General features: G+C 49.2%; 1 protein-coding gene across 5 annotated transcripts in view; it reads right to left on the reverse strand.

Moving 5' to 3' along the window:
- The window catches only part of CSAD (cysteine sulfinic acid decarboxylase), a 24,540-nt gene continuing 10,319 nt past the window's right edge, over nucleotides 1–14,221 (reverse strand). For 3 of the 5 annotated variants that reach the window (XM_088026096.1, XM_088026095.1, XM_028125476.2), the window contains 14 exons: nucleotides 10,260–10,396; nucleotides 9,870–9,996; nucleotides 9,679–9,769; nucleotides 9,237–9,343; nucleotides 8,688–8,803; nucleotides 8,123–8,202; nucleotides 7,754–7,808; nucleotides 3,370–3,486; nucleotides 3,224–3,288; nucleotides 2,861–2,942; nucleotides 2,255–2,454; nucleotides 2,007–2,058; nucleotides 1,792–1,881; nucleotides 1–677 (listed from right to left, as the gene is read on the reverse strand). In XM_088026096.1, coding sequence (XP_087882222.1) covers nucleotides 504–677; nucleotides 1,792–1,881; nucleotides 2,007–2,058; nucleotides 2,255–2,454; nucleotides 2,861–2,942; nucleotides 3,224–3,288; nucleotides 3,370–3,486; nucleotides 7,754–7,808; nucleotides 8,123–8,202; nucleotides 8,688–8,803; nucleotides 9,237–9,343; nucleotides 9,679–9,769; nucleotides 9,870–9,996; nucleotides 10,260–10,385 — 1,482 coding nt within the window. In that variant the 5' untranslated portion in view covers nucleotides 10,386–10,396 and the 3' untranslated portion in view covers nucleotides 1–503. Of the gene's footprint in view, nucleotides 678–1,791; nucleotides 1,882–2,006; nucleotides 2,059–2,254; nucleotides 2,455–2,860; nucleotides 2,943–3,223; nucleotides 3,289–3,369; nucleotides 3,487–7,753; nucleotides 7,809–8,122; nucleotides 8,203–8,687; nucleotides 8,804–9,236; nucleotides 9,344–9,678; nucleotides 9,770–9,869; nucleotides 9,997–10,259; nucleotides 10,397–14,221 lie in introns of those variants that run through there. The other 2 variants (XM_088026098.1, XM_088026097.1) reach the window with 2 other exon arrangements.

Here is a 14,221-nt window from a genome sequence, read left to right on the forward strand (position 1 = left end):
TAATATAGTTGAAGGTTTAACTTTATTATTTCCCCATTATAAAAGTAATGCATATTAATTATGTAATAAAAGGGAAGAGCACAAAAGGTATAAAAATTAATTTTAAATTGCCTATAATCCCATCCCAGGGAAAATTATTATTTGGCATATTTCATTTTATCAGTCTTCTCCTATGCATGAACACCACTCAGATATTACTATATACAAAGCCTTGTATCCAGCTTTTTCAATATAGCATTATATTAAAATCATCTTTTCTCATATCAATAAAAATCTTGTTTGTAAACATAATTATAATGGCAGAGTACCATTCCATCATCTGGATATACTGTAGTTTATTTAAATATTCTCCTAATAGCAAATAATTAATTAGAGAGTTAGTGGATGAAGGCATAGAAAGGTTGTTAAGGTCACTCTGTTCTTGAAAACACAGGAAGGGAATGCACAGAGACAGTGGGGGTGGGGGGTGTCAGGGCCAGCAGCAAGGAGGAGGAAGAGGAGGCTCAGAGGTCCTGGCCAAGCCTTTCCAGCTCGTTGAGAAGGAAGTCCATATCAGCCTGGGTCAGCGCTGGGTTGGCCACAACCATGCGGAAAAAGTTGCCCCGGGTCCCATGGGGCTGGTAGCCTATCATCATGGAGCCCTCCTTCACCATGCGCTCCTTGAGTACTGGGGCCACCTGTGGAAGGGTTGGAGAGAACTTCCGGCTGCAGCCTCAGTGCACGCTCCCCTAGGCACACTTCCCTCTCGCTCAGGTACCTTTCTGAGGGAGCACTCATCGCTCAGCTCCTGACCCTGGCCCCAGGTCACCTTCCCCACTACATTCCGCCTGCTTGGCCTTCTCCAGCTTCTTCTTCTTCTTCTTCTTCTTTTTTTTAGGATTTTATTTATTTATTTGACAGAGAGAGACACAGCGAGAGAGGGAACACAAGCAGGGGGAGTGGGAGAGGGAGAAGCAGGCTTCCCGCTGAGCAGGGAGCCCGACGCGGGGCTCAATCCCAGGACCCTGGGATCATGACCTGAGCCGAAGGCAGACGCCTAACGACTGCGCCACCCAGGCGCCTCCCTCTCCAGCTTCTGCATTATTTCCTGTCTTACCTATCTCCAAGTTGTCACACGGGCCATTTTCTGCCAAATCCTCACTGTTCCCTGGCTCCCAGCACTGCTCTGCTCTAACATCTAGCCTTTGTCATCCTTAACACCTTCTTCTTCCCTCTCTGAATTCCTGGAATATCTGTGATCTGTACCCTGTAATCTAACACATAATTTACAAGATTGCCTTGAACATATTGGTTTCAGATAGGCAACTCTAGTTTTCTAAATAACCCCTTAAGGGCAAGAACATTCTTGTCCTTTCAGATCATCTGCAGCACCTAGCACCAATCTATCCTTAGGGACGTGACGTATCTCCTTTCCTCTAGGAGGCATGTCTGGACCGGCCTTATACAGTTACTCTGCCCCCAGCATCGGGGAATAAGGCTTCATACGGCTGTCCTGGGCCGAAGCTCCCAGCAGAACTCCCATGGACTACGTACTACACACTGGTGACTTCTCCTGTAACATCCCTCTCTGTCTTCTTTTCATTTTCCAGAAACATACCTTATTTTCTATCCCCACCCCCACAGAAATGAGGACCAGTTGGGGTTGTCTTCCAGTTCACAGCCCCACCTCAGGAGCAAGACTAGCAAAGGGACCTGCCATGCCACTCACAGCCAGCAGGGGGCAGAAACACACCAGAAGCATCACAGTTCCCTAAACTGGGCTATAACCAGAGACCAGAAGACAGAGCCTACCTTAGCCAGCCTTTCACTGTAGTCCGGGCTCTCCTGCTTCCCCCGCAGGCTGGGGGGCACGAACCAGAAACACACATTGACAAACTCCGGCTGGGAGGAATGAGGGAGGAGAAGGGGTGAGCTGTGGAAGGGGGATGATCCCCCCTTACTGCCCCTCTTCCCCGGTCAGGGCTTTGCTGTGTGGGACAGCCTGGGGTGGGCAGGAGGATGCATACCTCCATGACCAACTCAAATCCTTCTCGCTTCTTCAATTCCTCCACCAGGTACCTGCGAACACAGAGAGAGAAAGAGAAATCACACATGGAGGAGGAAAAGCAGAGACACAGAAGCAGAAGAGACCCAGGAAATGAGCCCAGAGACCCCCCAAGAACAAGAAAAATGGGAGGAGCGGGGCAGTGGGTGGGGGCAGGATGGACCAGACGGAACCCCAGGGGAGAGGACCTTGGCGCGCCCCCACTCCTACCAGGCAAGGGCAAAGGCCTGGTCGACGCGCCGCTCCAGCCCTTGCCCGCCCTGTGCCTTCCACATGAGCCACAGCTTCAGACAGTCCACGCGGCGGCCACATTGCACCACCTTATCTCCCGTGTCCAGAGCCACGTCATAGAACTTGTCTTGCTGGAAGAGGTAGCTGGCCTGGGACCCGTGGCAGCGCCTAAGCAGGTTCTGTTGGTTGGGGTGGGGGGAGTGTGGGGAAGACTGTCAGACGCCCCCAAGGCCTCCTCCAGAGCTGCACACGGGGATTTCTTAGCTCAGCCCACCCATTCTTTCCCGGGCCACTAGGCCCCTTTCTCTGGGTTTTCTCTCAATACCCAGAGTCCTTCCCAGATTCGGCCTAGGATCCCTTCAATTACAACTGCAAGCTGGAAACCTCTTCCTTTGCTTGAAGACAGGCCACAGTGGGGGAGGGGGTGGGGGCAGTACAGCGGATAAGGCTGGTCACGGCTCCTGGGCTTCAGATGGGATGGTGAGGAGGACATAATAAGGCCAGGCCCCTCTCAAAGGTGGGCCAGAGAAAAAGACAGAGATCCAGGGTGGGAGGTGGAGTGAGGAGAGGGCAGGGCCGACCGACCGAGGTATCCCGGAGAAGAAGAGCTGAGCACTGCAGGCCTGCTGTCAGAAGCTTGTGAGGATTCCAGGCCACCGAGTCAGCCCTGCGGGGGGGGGGGGGGGGGGGGGGCAGAGCAAAGCTGGATCAGCTGGCTCCTCCTCAACCAGAGCCCCCCTCCTTCACCACATCTTCAGTGAAGGGGCTTGAGTCTCACCCCGGCCTTCCGGCGTCCGATGTCTGACTTCCCAGCCCCAGTCCACTCTCTCCAGCGCCCCTCCCACCAACCTCCTTCCCTCCTTCCCATCGGAAGTGCCCTAGTCCAGGACTATTCTCTGGGTCAAGGAATTGAAGGGTGGGATTCAGGAAGTAGGTGGCCGTATGCACCTCTGGATCCCATCCAGTAGATGTCTATGTGTCTGTGACAACAGGACGCTCCCACCCCAGGCAGCCTGTGGAGCAAAAGGAATAACGTGGGCCTTGGCCTTGGCTCAGCCCACCCCACCCCACCCTCAGGCCCAAGGCTCACTCACATCCACATGGAGCCACAGCCCGTGACGCTGGCACACGTCAGCAATTGCCTCCAGGGGGTCAAAGGCCCCCAGCACGGTAGTGCCAGAGGTGGCGCTAACCAGGAACGGCACAGCACCCTGTGGCAAAAACGCAGGAGGAGAAAGAGACTGTGAAGGGATCTAAAAAGCTACCCAGAGCCTAGGGCCGAGCCGTCTCTAAACTCTTACCACATGCCTGGCCTGGGCCCTTTCAACCTTACAACATGCTACTGTTCCCCCTTAGTTCGCAGGTGAGGACACTCAGATTCAGAGGTGTTAAGAAATTCACCCCCAAGCTGAAGCTCCGGAGATGGAATTCAATCCTAGGTCTGTCTGCTGGTCTATTTCCAAAGCTCACACACTTCCAAAAACTTTTAGTGTCTTGAAGATCAAAATGCTATTTAAAAAATTCTAATGGTACAAAAGTTCATGAAGAACTTGAATTTTTATTTTTAAAAAACAACCACAAGGAAAAGCCCAGGCCCATATGGCTTTGCTGATGAATTCTATAATACATTTAAAAAAGAACTGATACCAGTTCTTCACAAATATTCTAAAAAACAGAAGAGGAACACTTCTGAATTCATCCTATGAGGCAAGTATTACCCTGATACCAAAACTAGATGAAACATCACAAGAAACCCTCAGACAATATCTCTTTGAATATAGATATAAAAATCTACAAAACACTAGCAAACCAAAATCAGCAACATATAAAAAAATTATGTTATGACAAAATAATTTGTCCCAGTTTAGCATCCAAAGATCAATTAATGTAATACACTCGTTTTTTTAAAGACTTTTTTATTTATTTGACAGAAAGAGAGACAGTGAGAGAGGGAACACAAGCAGGGGGAGTGGGAGAGGGAGAAGCAGGCTTCCCGCCGAGCAGGGAGTCAGATGCAGGGCTCAATCCCAAGACCCCAGGATCATGACCTGAGCCGAAGGCAGATGCTTAACAACTGAGCCACCCAGGCGCCCCAATGTAAGACACTCTTATCAACAGAATAAAGGGGGAGAAAACGCATCTCAATAGACAGAGAAAAACATCTGACAAAATCCAACACTCCTTCTTGATGAAAATACTCAACAAACTAAGAGTTGAAGGGAACATTCTCAACCTAATAAAGAGCAACGACAAAAAACCCACAGCTAGGGGTGCCTGGCTGGCTCAGTTGGTTAAGCAACTGCCTTCAGCTCAGGTCATGATCCCAGGGTCCTGAGATCGAGCCCCACATCAGGCTCCCTGCTCGGCCAGAAGCCTGCTTCTCCCTCTCCCACTCCCCCTGCTTGTGTTCCTGCTCTCCCTATCTCTCTCTCTGAAATAAATAAACAAAATCTTTGACAAAAAAAAAAAAAGAAGGCTATAAAAAAAAAAAAAAAACCCACAGCTAATATCGTACTCAAAGCTGAAAGACTGAAAGCCTTCCCCCTAAGATCAGGAACATGACAAGGATGTCCACTCTCCCTACTTCTACTCAACATTATACTAAAGTTCTAGCAGGACAATTAGGTAAGAAAATAAAATAAGGGGCATCCGGATTGGAAAGGAAAAAAGCAGAAGCCCCACATTGGGTGTAGAGATTACTTAAAAATCAGAAACAAACAGGGGCGCCTGGGTGGCTCAGTCGTTAAGCATCTACCATCAGCTCAGGTCATGATCCTGGGGTCCTGGGATCAAGCCCTGCATCCGGCTCCCTGCTCGGCGGGAAGCCTGCTTCTCCCTCTCCCACTCCCCCTGCTTCTGTTTCCTCTCTTGCTGAGTGTCTTTCTGTCAAATAAATAAATAAAATCTTTAAAAAAAATAAAAATTAAAACAATCATAAACAAACAAATAAATACAGAGGACCTGAATGGACATTTTTTCAAGGAAGACATAGATGGCTAACACATGAAAAGATGCTCAACATGACTCATCATCAGGGAAATGCAAATCAAAACCACAATGAGATATTACCTCACACCTGTCAGAATGGCTAGAATCGAAAAGACAAGAAACAAGTGTCGGCAACAATGTGGAGAAAAGGGAGCCCCTGTGCCCAGTTGGTAGGAATGTAAACTGGTGCAGACACTGTTCCTCAAAAACTTAAAAACAGAATTACCGTATGATCCGTAATTCCACTATTGAGTATTTACCTGAAGAAAATGAAAACACTAATTTGAAAAGATATATGCACCCTTATGTTTATTGCAGCATTATTTACAATAGCCAAGATATGAAAGCCACCTAAGTGCCCATCGATAGATGAATAAAGAAGATGTAGTGTACAAATGTACGTGCGCATGCGCACACACCATGGAGTATTACTCAGCCATCAAAAAGAATGAGGTCTTGCCATTTGCAACAACATGGATGCACCTAGAGAGTATAATACTAAGTGAAATAAGTCAGACAGAGAAAGACAAATACCATATCATTTCACTTATATGTGGAATCTAAAAAACAAAAAAATGCACAGAGAAGGAAAGAAACAGACTCAAACACAAAAAACAAACTGGTGGTTGCAGAGGGGAGGTTGGGGGAGATGGGTGAAATAGAGTGGATTAGGAGGTACAAACTTTCAGTTAAAAAACAAACAAGTCATGGGGATGAAAACACAGCATAGGGAGTCTAGTCAATAATATTGAAATAATGCATGGTGACAGATAATGAGTACACTTATCGTGGTGAGCACTGAGCACTGTATAAACAGAACTGTTAAATCAATAGGTTGTACACCTGAAACTAACTTCACACTTTATGTTAATCATACTTCAGTTGAAACAAACAAACAGACTAGGAAAAAAAGAAATAACAAGTGTTGGTGAGAATGTGGAGAAACTGGAACCCTCATCTGCTGCTGGTAGGACTGGAAACTGGTACAAACACTTTGAAAAAACAGTCTGGCAGCTCCTCAAAAGTTAAAGATGGAATTACCAGATGAGTCAGCAATTCTGTCCCCAGGTATATAACCAAGAGAAATGAAAAACATACGTTCACACACACTTGTACACAAATGGTCAGAGCGGCGTTACTCAGAATTGCTAAAAAGTGGAAACCCAAATGTCCATCAACTGATGAACAGATAAATGAAATGTGGTAGATCCAATACAATGGAATATTATCCAGCAATGAAAGGAATGAAGTGCTGAGAGACTCTACAAGAATGAACCTCGAAGACAGTATGCTAAGTAAAAGAAGTTCATCACAAAAGACCATGCATAGTGTCAGTCCATTTATACGTAAAATCTACAATAGGCAGATCCATCCAGGCACAAACTCGCTCAGTGTTGCCTAGTAGGAGGTTTGGGGAAAATTGGGGATTGATGGCTAAAGCGTGTGTGGTTTCTTTTTTGGGGTGATGAAAATGTTCTTTTTTTTTTAAGATTTTATTTATTTATTTGACAGAGAGAGACACAGCGAGAGAGGGAACACAAGCAGGGGGAGTGGGAGAGGGAGAAGCAGGCTTCCCGCAGAGCAGGGAACCTGATGCGGGGCTCAATCCCAGGACCCTAGGACCATGACCTGAGCCAAAGGCAGATGCTGAATGACTGAGCCACCCAGGCACCCCAAAATGTTCTAATATTTATTGTACCGATGGTTACACAACTCTGTTAAAAACCACTGAATTGGGGGCACCTGGGTGGCTCAGTTGGTTAAGCGACTGCCTTCGGCTCAGGTCATGATCCTGGAGTCCCGGGATCGAGTCCCACATCGGGCTTCCTGCTCAGCAGGGAGTCTGCTTCTCCCTCTGACCCTCTTCCCTCTCGTGCTTTCTATCTCTCATTCTCTCTCTCTCTCTGAAATAAATAAATAAAATCTTTAAAAAAAAAATTGCTAACCTGTTTTAAAAAAAAAAAACAACCACTGAATTGGACACTCTAAGTGGGTGAATTGTATGGCATGTGAACGATATCTCAATACAGCGATTACAAAAAAAAAAGGTATTTATTTGTACAATAAAAGTGGTATTCCACTATTCTAGTTGCTGCTCACATAGCTACTCAGAGGTAACATCAATATATCAATAAGTATATATTATTCTAAATAACCATAGGTTCTGGGGCGCCTGGGTGACTCAGTCAGTTACGCGTCTGCCTTCGGCTCAGGTTATGATCCCAGGGTCCTGGGATGGAGCCCCACAACAGGCTCCCGGCTCTGTGGGAAGCCTGCTTCTCCCTCTCCCACTCCCCCTGCTTGTGTTCCCTCTCACTGTGTCTCTCTCTCTGTCAAATAAATAAATAAAATCTTAAAAAAAAAAAAAAAGAAGAAGAAAAAGAAGAAGAGGGATTGAGCGGCACCTTGAGTGGGGCGAGCCCAGGGAAGCCTCCAAGAAAAGACCAAGGGGGTTCTGCTCCACTGTCTCAGCGCCCCTCACTCACTCACCTCAGCCTCGGCCAGACTGATCTGCCTCTCCAGATCCTCAGGAACCATTTTCCCTCTGGAAAAGAAAACTGATTGGGTAAAGAAGTAATTGATTTTCTCAGCTAGGAGGCAGAACTGTTGAGAGCAGGGTAATGTGGGGTTAGCTATACAGAGGCCATAATGTTGATCTTTTCCTAAGAGAGGTAAGCGGACATCAGGGGACCGGGCGAGAGACTCCAGCAGGCATTGACAGACAGAAGGGGCAACTGTGTAGGAACAGAGAGGGGAGAAAAGCCCACTTGGGGCATGGGCCTGAGGCCAGAGCTTCTGGCAGCAGGAGGGCACGCTGTGCTAGGCTGGGTCTGAGCCATGTGAACAGAAGGACTTTACCTCTCATCTGTCTTGACTACTCGGACACTGTTGGTGCCAAGTCCCAGAAAAGCAGCTCCCTTCTTGATGGAGTAATGACACTATGGAGAAAGGCAGAGGGCAGATTAGGCTAGGGGCAAGAGGGCAGGGAGGATAGAGAGAGACTGGTAAATGTGTGAGCTGCAACAGATAAGACTCTGAAGACCAAGGCTTCTCGAGTGTTCGAATGTTCATGTGCCTCCAAATCACTAGGGTGTCTGATTCAAATGCAGACTCATATTCAGTGTGTCTGGGGTGGGGCCTGAGAGTCTGCATTTCTGACAAGCTCCCAGGTGATACTGCTGCTACTGGTCCACAGACCACACTCTGAGTAGAAAGGGTGTGGACTATGTCTGTGGCACTCATTGTCCCTTTGCTACCTCCACTCAGAAGGCAAGGTGAACGGGAGCGTTTACTCGGCCCCTTGATTGGAAGGAAGCACTTCTGCTTGGAGGCAGACTGGCCCTGGAGATGGGTCTGGGCAGGCAGACTCAGCTGGCTGGACATTAGCATCAGGAGCCCAGGGTAGGTCTATGCCTCTTCCCACCTCCTTTGATGTGAAGAGTGCCAGGGGCGGCAGCGCCCGGAGGCCCCTCTGCTTGCAATCCGGGTAGCGCTGATAGCGGGCCAGGTTCACAGCATACATGTTGGAGATGGAGCCACCTGTCGCAGGGAAGGCGGCAAGAGGGAGGAGCAGTGGGTCAAAACTGGAGCTTGCTCCCCCTGACCTCTCCACCCAGGAGAGCTGATCAAAGAAGCATGAGTGATAGGCTCCCAGGGCTCTCCAAGGGCCTGCTGATAACCCCGAACAGCCCCGGGATCTGCAGATCCCTCAGACTACTCCCCTCCATATCCTGGGCTGACCCAGGACAGGGCCTCCCCTCCCCAGAGCAGGCACTGGAGTGCTGATCCCATGGACTGTTTGGCAAACATGAGGATACAGGGGATTGGGCAGCTTCTTTCAGGTTTGGCCCCAGCCCAGCTGGAGAGGAAACAAAGAGGAATCACCCCTCCCTGCCAGCATAGAGCAAGAAAATCGTGGGGGAAGAGGAACCCTCAAAAAGGCCAAAGAGAGCTCCCCCTCCTTCTCACATACCAGGGCAGAAGACCCCATCCCCAGAGCTCCAGCCCACAAGGGCCCGGAGTTTCTTCAACACCTCTTCTTCCATGAGCACAAACACGGGGGCGATTTCATAAGTGTACCTGCCAGGAGAAGGGGGATGAGAAGGGAAAAGAGGAAGGAAGGCTAGCCAGGTCCAACTCTCAGAGGAGTAGGGAAAGGAGGTGGGGACAATGAGGGAGGAGAGACCTGGTGACCACGAGCCAGGGAAACAAGAATAAGGAAGAACTGGGGGTCAGGAGGCATGAGAAAGCTGGGAGAAAGGGAGTCCAAAGGGTACAAGGAGAAAGACTGCCAGCAGAGATGCCAGGAAATGGGGGGGTGTGTGGAAAACCATTCTCCTCCCTACCCCTGGGGTATGTCTCCAGCAAATCCAAGCCTTTGTAAGGTGGGGGGAAGGGGACTCGGGATGACTCACTGGCTGGTGTTGAGGCTCTCAGTGACGATGCGCCCTGCCAGAGCATGGGGATCCAACCCTGAGAAGAGCTGGTTGAAGAAGTGCGGGTGACCTGGAGAAGGCGGGGGGGGGGGGCAGGGAGCTCAGAGTGCAGCTGTGGACAGACAAACGGACAACTCCAGACACTCCTCCCGCTGCAGCCCAGGACCCACAGGTCTTCACACTATAGCGGATCACCTCCCGGCACCGCGCCAGGATCTGCTCCGACGCCTCGCCCTGGCTGCGCAGCTCCAGGTCCAGCAGCTGCTTCAGCTCCTCAGGCTCCTTCCATTCGCAGACCTGGCGGGAGAAGCGGGAGGTTCTGGGGGCCCGTGGACACCCCCATTGACTGGCTGCCCAAACCACCTCTCAGCTTGCACATAAAACGAGTTAGGAATATTTCCAAAGCAACTCATGAACAAGGGTAAATATACACAGTATGACCCAGCATATAATCCCTGATGCATTCAGCGAGACAGTGATGAATTCTGGGCCGAAGCCTTGTCGGAGGAGGAAAGTTCTGAGCCAGGAATGATGGGCAGGAGGAGGGGGAAAGGACCCACCTTCTCAGAGGCACTGGTCCCTTTCCGAATGACCTCATCCACAACAATCCCAAACACATCCCGGAGCAAGGCTTCTGCAGCCATGGGGTCCCCATCAAGGGAGAAGAGTGGTTTAGAGTCAGCCATCAGGATAAAATCTGTGAGCAAAGCAGGAGTTACTTCTTACTCAGCCCAGTGTATCCCACCTGGACCTAACCAGCAAGAACCGTAATCGCAGAGCAGGCCCACAGCCCCTGTCCTGCAGCTGAGTCCCAGCCTTCGCTGTACAGACAAGGGCAAGCAAATGCCCAGGGAGAACGTCAGTAGCAACAGGTAGGGAAGAAAAAGGCAGTGAGTGCTGAGCAGGTAGAAACTTGCGGTCACTGCCTGCCTCAGGCAAAGACGACAGGCTTACCTTTCCACTCAGGTCTCTGTTCAGGTGAGAGGGAGGCAGGGCACACGACTAGCTTTTGAGAGTGTTAGGACCACGACAGCGCAGGGAGTGAGGTATAGGCAGCACTCACATGACCATGAGCTCACTCTCGTGACCCTTGCCCTGAAGAGAACTTAGAGATTTGGGATAGGGACAACTGGTTAAGCCCCTGAATAATCATTAGCTGACACGAAGAAGGGGGAAATGCAATGAAAAGCAAAAACATTAACATCAGGGTTGAGAGAGTGGCCAGGAAGAATCACTGTGAAGCAGAGGGCTGGAGAGGGGACTTAGTGGAGAATGTTTGGCAGGAAGCTGCTGCCCCTGACCCTGGAGACAGAAAGGGAGGGAGCCTGAGATAGGTGGAGGTGAAATGCTTTATCTCTTTGCACCCTCACCCCCAAAGAACCAGCCTGATTTCTAAAGCCCTCTCCTAGAGCAGGAAGGAAAGGGGGTTATGTTGAGGAAGGACTTTGTTAAACAAGTGTGATCCTGGGCCTTGCAGGCTGAGAGTGCTCAATACACAGAAAACGGTTGTCTGAAGTGAGCACCAATTGTGTTCATGACAGGGTGCCGGGGACTGAGAAAGTCTCCCTGTCTGCTGGGAGGGCACAGATGCACGTGCAGCAGTCCCAGCCTGGGCTAGGCTGGATGTTGACTCCACATGCTACTGAGGAAGAGAGGAGATGGATGGAGGACGGCAGCTGAAGGTTGGGGAAGATCTGCAGCAGGGCTGGAGCTGAATCTTGAAAGAAGGCAGGAGGAAAAAAAAAAAAAAGAAAGAAGGCAGGAGAAATGAGATTAGCAAAAGGGAGAAAGAGAACATTTGGGGGTAAGGTGATGCCATGAGCCAACATGGGGAAGAAGTATGGCTTGAGGGAAGGTCAATGAAGGCACCTGGCTGGCTGGAGGGAGGTCTGCAAGGATGATACTGGAGCAAAGGCGGGGTGGGCAGAGTTGTATCAGATTATGGGGAGCCCTGAGCCCCAGCCAGGTCCAGGGATCTAGATTTTATCCTGCAGAAAACAGGAACTCATTGGGGCGCCTGGGTGGCTCAGTCAGTTAAGTGTCTGCCTTCAGCTCAAGTCATGATCTCCGGGTCCTGGGATGGAGCCCCATGTGGGGCTTCCTGCTCAGCGGGGAGTGTGCTTCTACCCCTCCCCCTCCCACTCGTGCTCGCGCACTCTCTCTCTCTCTCAAATAAATAAAATCTAAAAAAAAAAAGAAAGAAAGAAAGAAAAAGAAAATAGGAACTCACTGAAAGACAAAAGACTTGGTGGCAAGGAATAATGTGATGAAACTGATGCTCAGACCAGTATACAGCACAGGATGTAGAATTCACAGGGTGTTGCCGTAAACCAGGCAAGAAGCGATCCACATCTGAATAAGGGTGGTGTGGGTAGGAAAGGACAGAGGAATGAGGAGGTCGGCCCAAAGCTCTGATGAGCTGCTAGAACAGAAAGTGGATTTGAGAGTCAGGGTACTGCTGAAGCCTTGTAATGGGCTCCATTCCCCATGGGAGAAAATGTTCGGAGAGATGGCCAGGAGGAGGGGAAAACACTAAGGCCTAGGAACCCCCCAAATGAGCAGGCGAGAGGGTCAAGGGAATATGAAGAAGAAACTTCCTCAAAGTGGGCTGCTCTGATTTAATCCACTGTCAGCAGCCACTGGACCCCACACTAGTTGAAAACACAGGTTCAAGGAACCCTAGCAGTCCAACCCTTAAACTTTTCCTCAGTAGATTGGGTTTGGGGGCAAGAGGGGAGCTGGCCCAAACCCTGAGAATAAAAGAGCCAATCCTTTATCAGTGTCACTTTAGCTCCCCTGACAGGTGGCAGCAGGGGGGCATTTGGGTGGAGAGGCTTGAGGGGGAGAAGCAAAGATAGGTACCAAGGGAGGGGCAGAGGGAGAAGGAGAGAATCTTCAAGCAGACTCCCCACTGAGTGCAGAGCCTGACTCAGGGTTTGACTCAGGGATCAATCCCACAACCCATGAGATGATGACCTGAGCCGAAACCAAGAGTTGATGCTCAACCAACCGAACCACCCAGGAGTTTTTCTTTTCCTTTTATTTATTTTAATTTTTAAAAAAGATTTTATTTGACACACAGAGAGAGAGAGAGAGAGAGCACAAGCAGGGGGAGCGGCAGGCAGAGGGAGAAGCAGGCTCCCTGTTGAGCAAGGAGCCCAATGTGGGGATCGATCCCAGGACCCTGAGATCATGACCTGAGCCGAAGGCAGACGCTTAACCCACTGAGCCACCCAGGCACCCAGAGTTTTTTTTTTTTTTTTTTTTAAAGAAGAATGATGTTAACTGGCAAAATAGAATGATAAAGCAAAGAAACATGAATGGAGTTAGGAACAGGGCTTCAGCCCCAGGCTGAGAAGATGCTGGTAGGACCAAGTAGGGTTTGTTAAGAAATTCATGTTTCTTCTGACGTCATGGGATCTCTAGTCCATCAACTCCTCTAACCATCAACTCCCTCATATCTTTCTTTCCTTTGCTTATGCAACCTAGATTGTATGTTTTGTTGTTTCAACCACTCTTTGTGCAAAATCCTCAACTCCTTGGCCCTTTGGTCCTTCCACCAAACCCACCTGGGGAAACTCCAATCCAACTGGCCAACCTTTCTCTTACCAAATCCACCAGAACTGCTGGATTCTGCTAGTAAAAGCCACTCAACCATTCAAATTGCTATTGCTATACATTCATGATCTCTGTGCTCATTCCAATTAAACACAGCAGATTAAATACCTGTGTTGACCACTCTTCCTTCCTGAAACCCAACTAAAATTACGTCAGTGGAATTTTAAATTCAGAAGAATAAAGCAAATGAAGAGAGATGAGAGCTGTCAATAATCGCAGAAGATAGAAAGCAGATGAGAAGTGGTAACTGGTTTAGCACACGGCAGAAAGCCAAAACCAGTATGTCCTTATAAGGCTATGCCAATGGGAAACAAGCTGGTTCTTGGAGCAGAAGCCCAGAAAGCCTCAGGAATTGGAAACATTAGCCATCTTGGAAGGCAGGAAGGAGTTGTAGAAGTGTGTATAAGGAATAATTAGACCCTCACTCTCCCCCCCTACCTATTTAGTCAGGCAACAACCCTCCTTTCCCCCTGCTTCCAAAGAAAGCAAGAGATTTGTTTTCTAGAGCAACTGAAACAGGTAGGGTGGGACTTAGGGAGGCCAGGACTTAGAGACTTGAGGCACAGCAGGTGAGCATGAGGCACTGCACCAAATACAGGAGGATTAGGAGGAAGTTACTATCAAATCAACTCCTTTCTCCTAACCAGCATTCAGAACCAGCGGCCAGGGGTAAACCCTCCAGGGCCAGCAGACTAGAGGATTCCTCTCCGGAGAAATTGACCTCGATAGCCCTGGAGAAAAGACCTCCTGATGCTCTTATTTCAGTCCTCACCTGATCTCCTGGTCAGTGGTGCCCACAAGTTAATATGGCCTATCCATGCACTTTGGCCTTCCAATATGCCTTCATGCCTTCCTCTTCAATGTGAGCAACCAGCCAGCCAGAAATTACCAGACACTACAGGAA

This window comes from Eumetopias jubatus, unplaced genomic scaffold (assembly GCF_037043125.1).
Source record: "Eumetopias jubatus isolate StellerSeaLion01/CBP00866 unplaced genomic scaffold, mEumJub1_p1.0 scaffold_8, whole genome shotgun sequence".
NCBI classification, from domain to species: domain Eukaryota; kingdom Metazoa; phylum Chordata; class Mammalia; order Carnivora; family Otariidae; genus Eumetopias; species Eumetopias jubatus.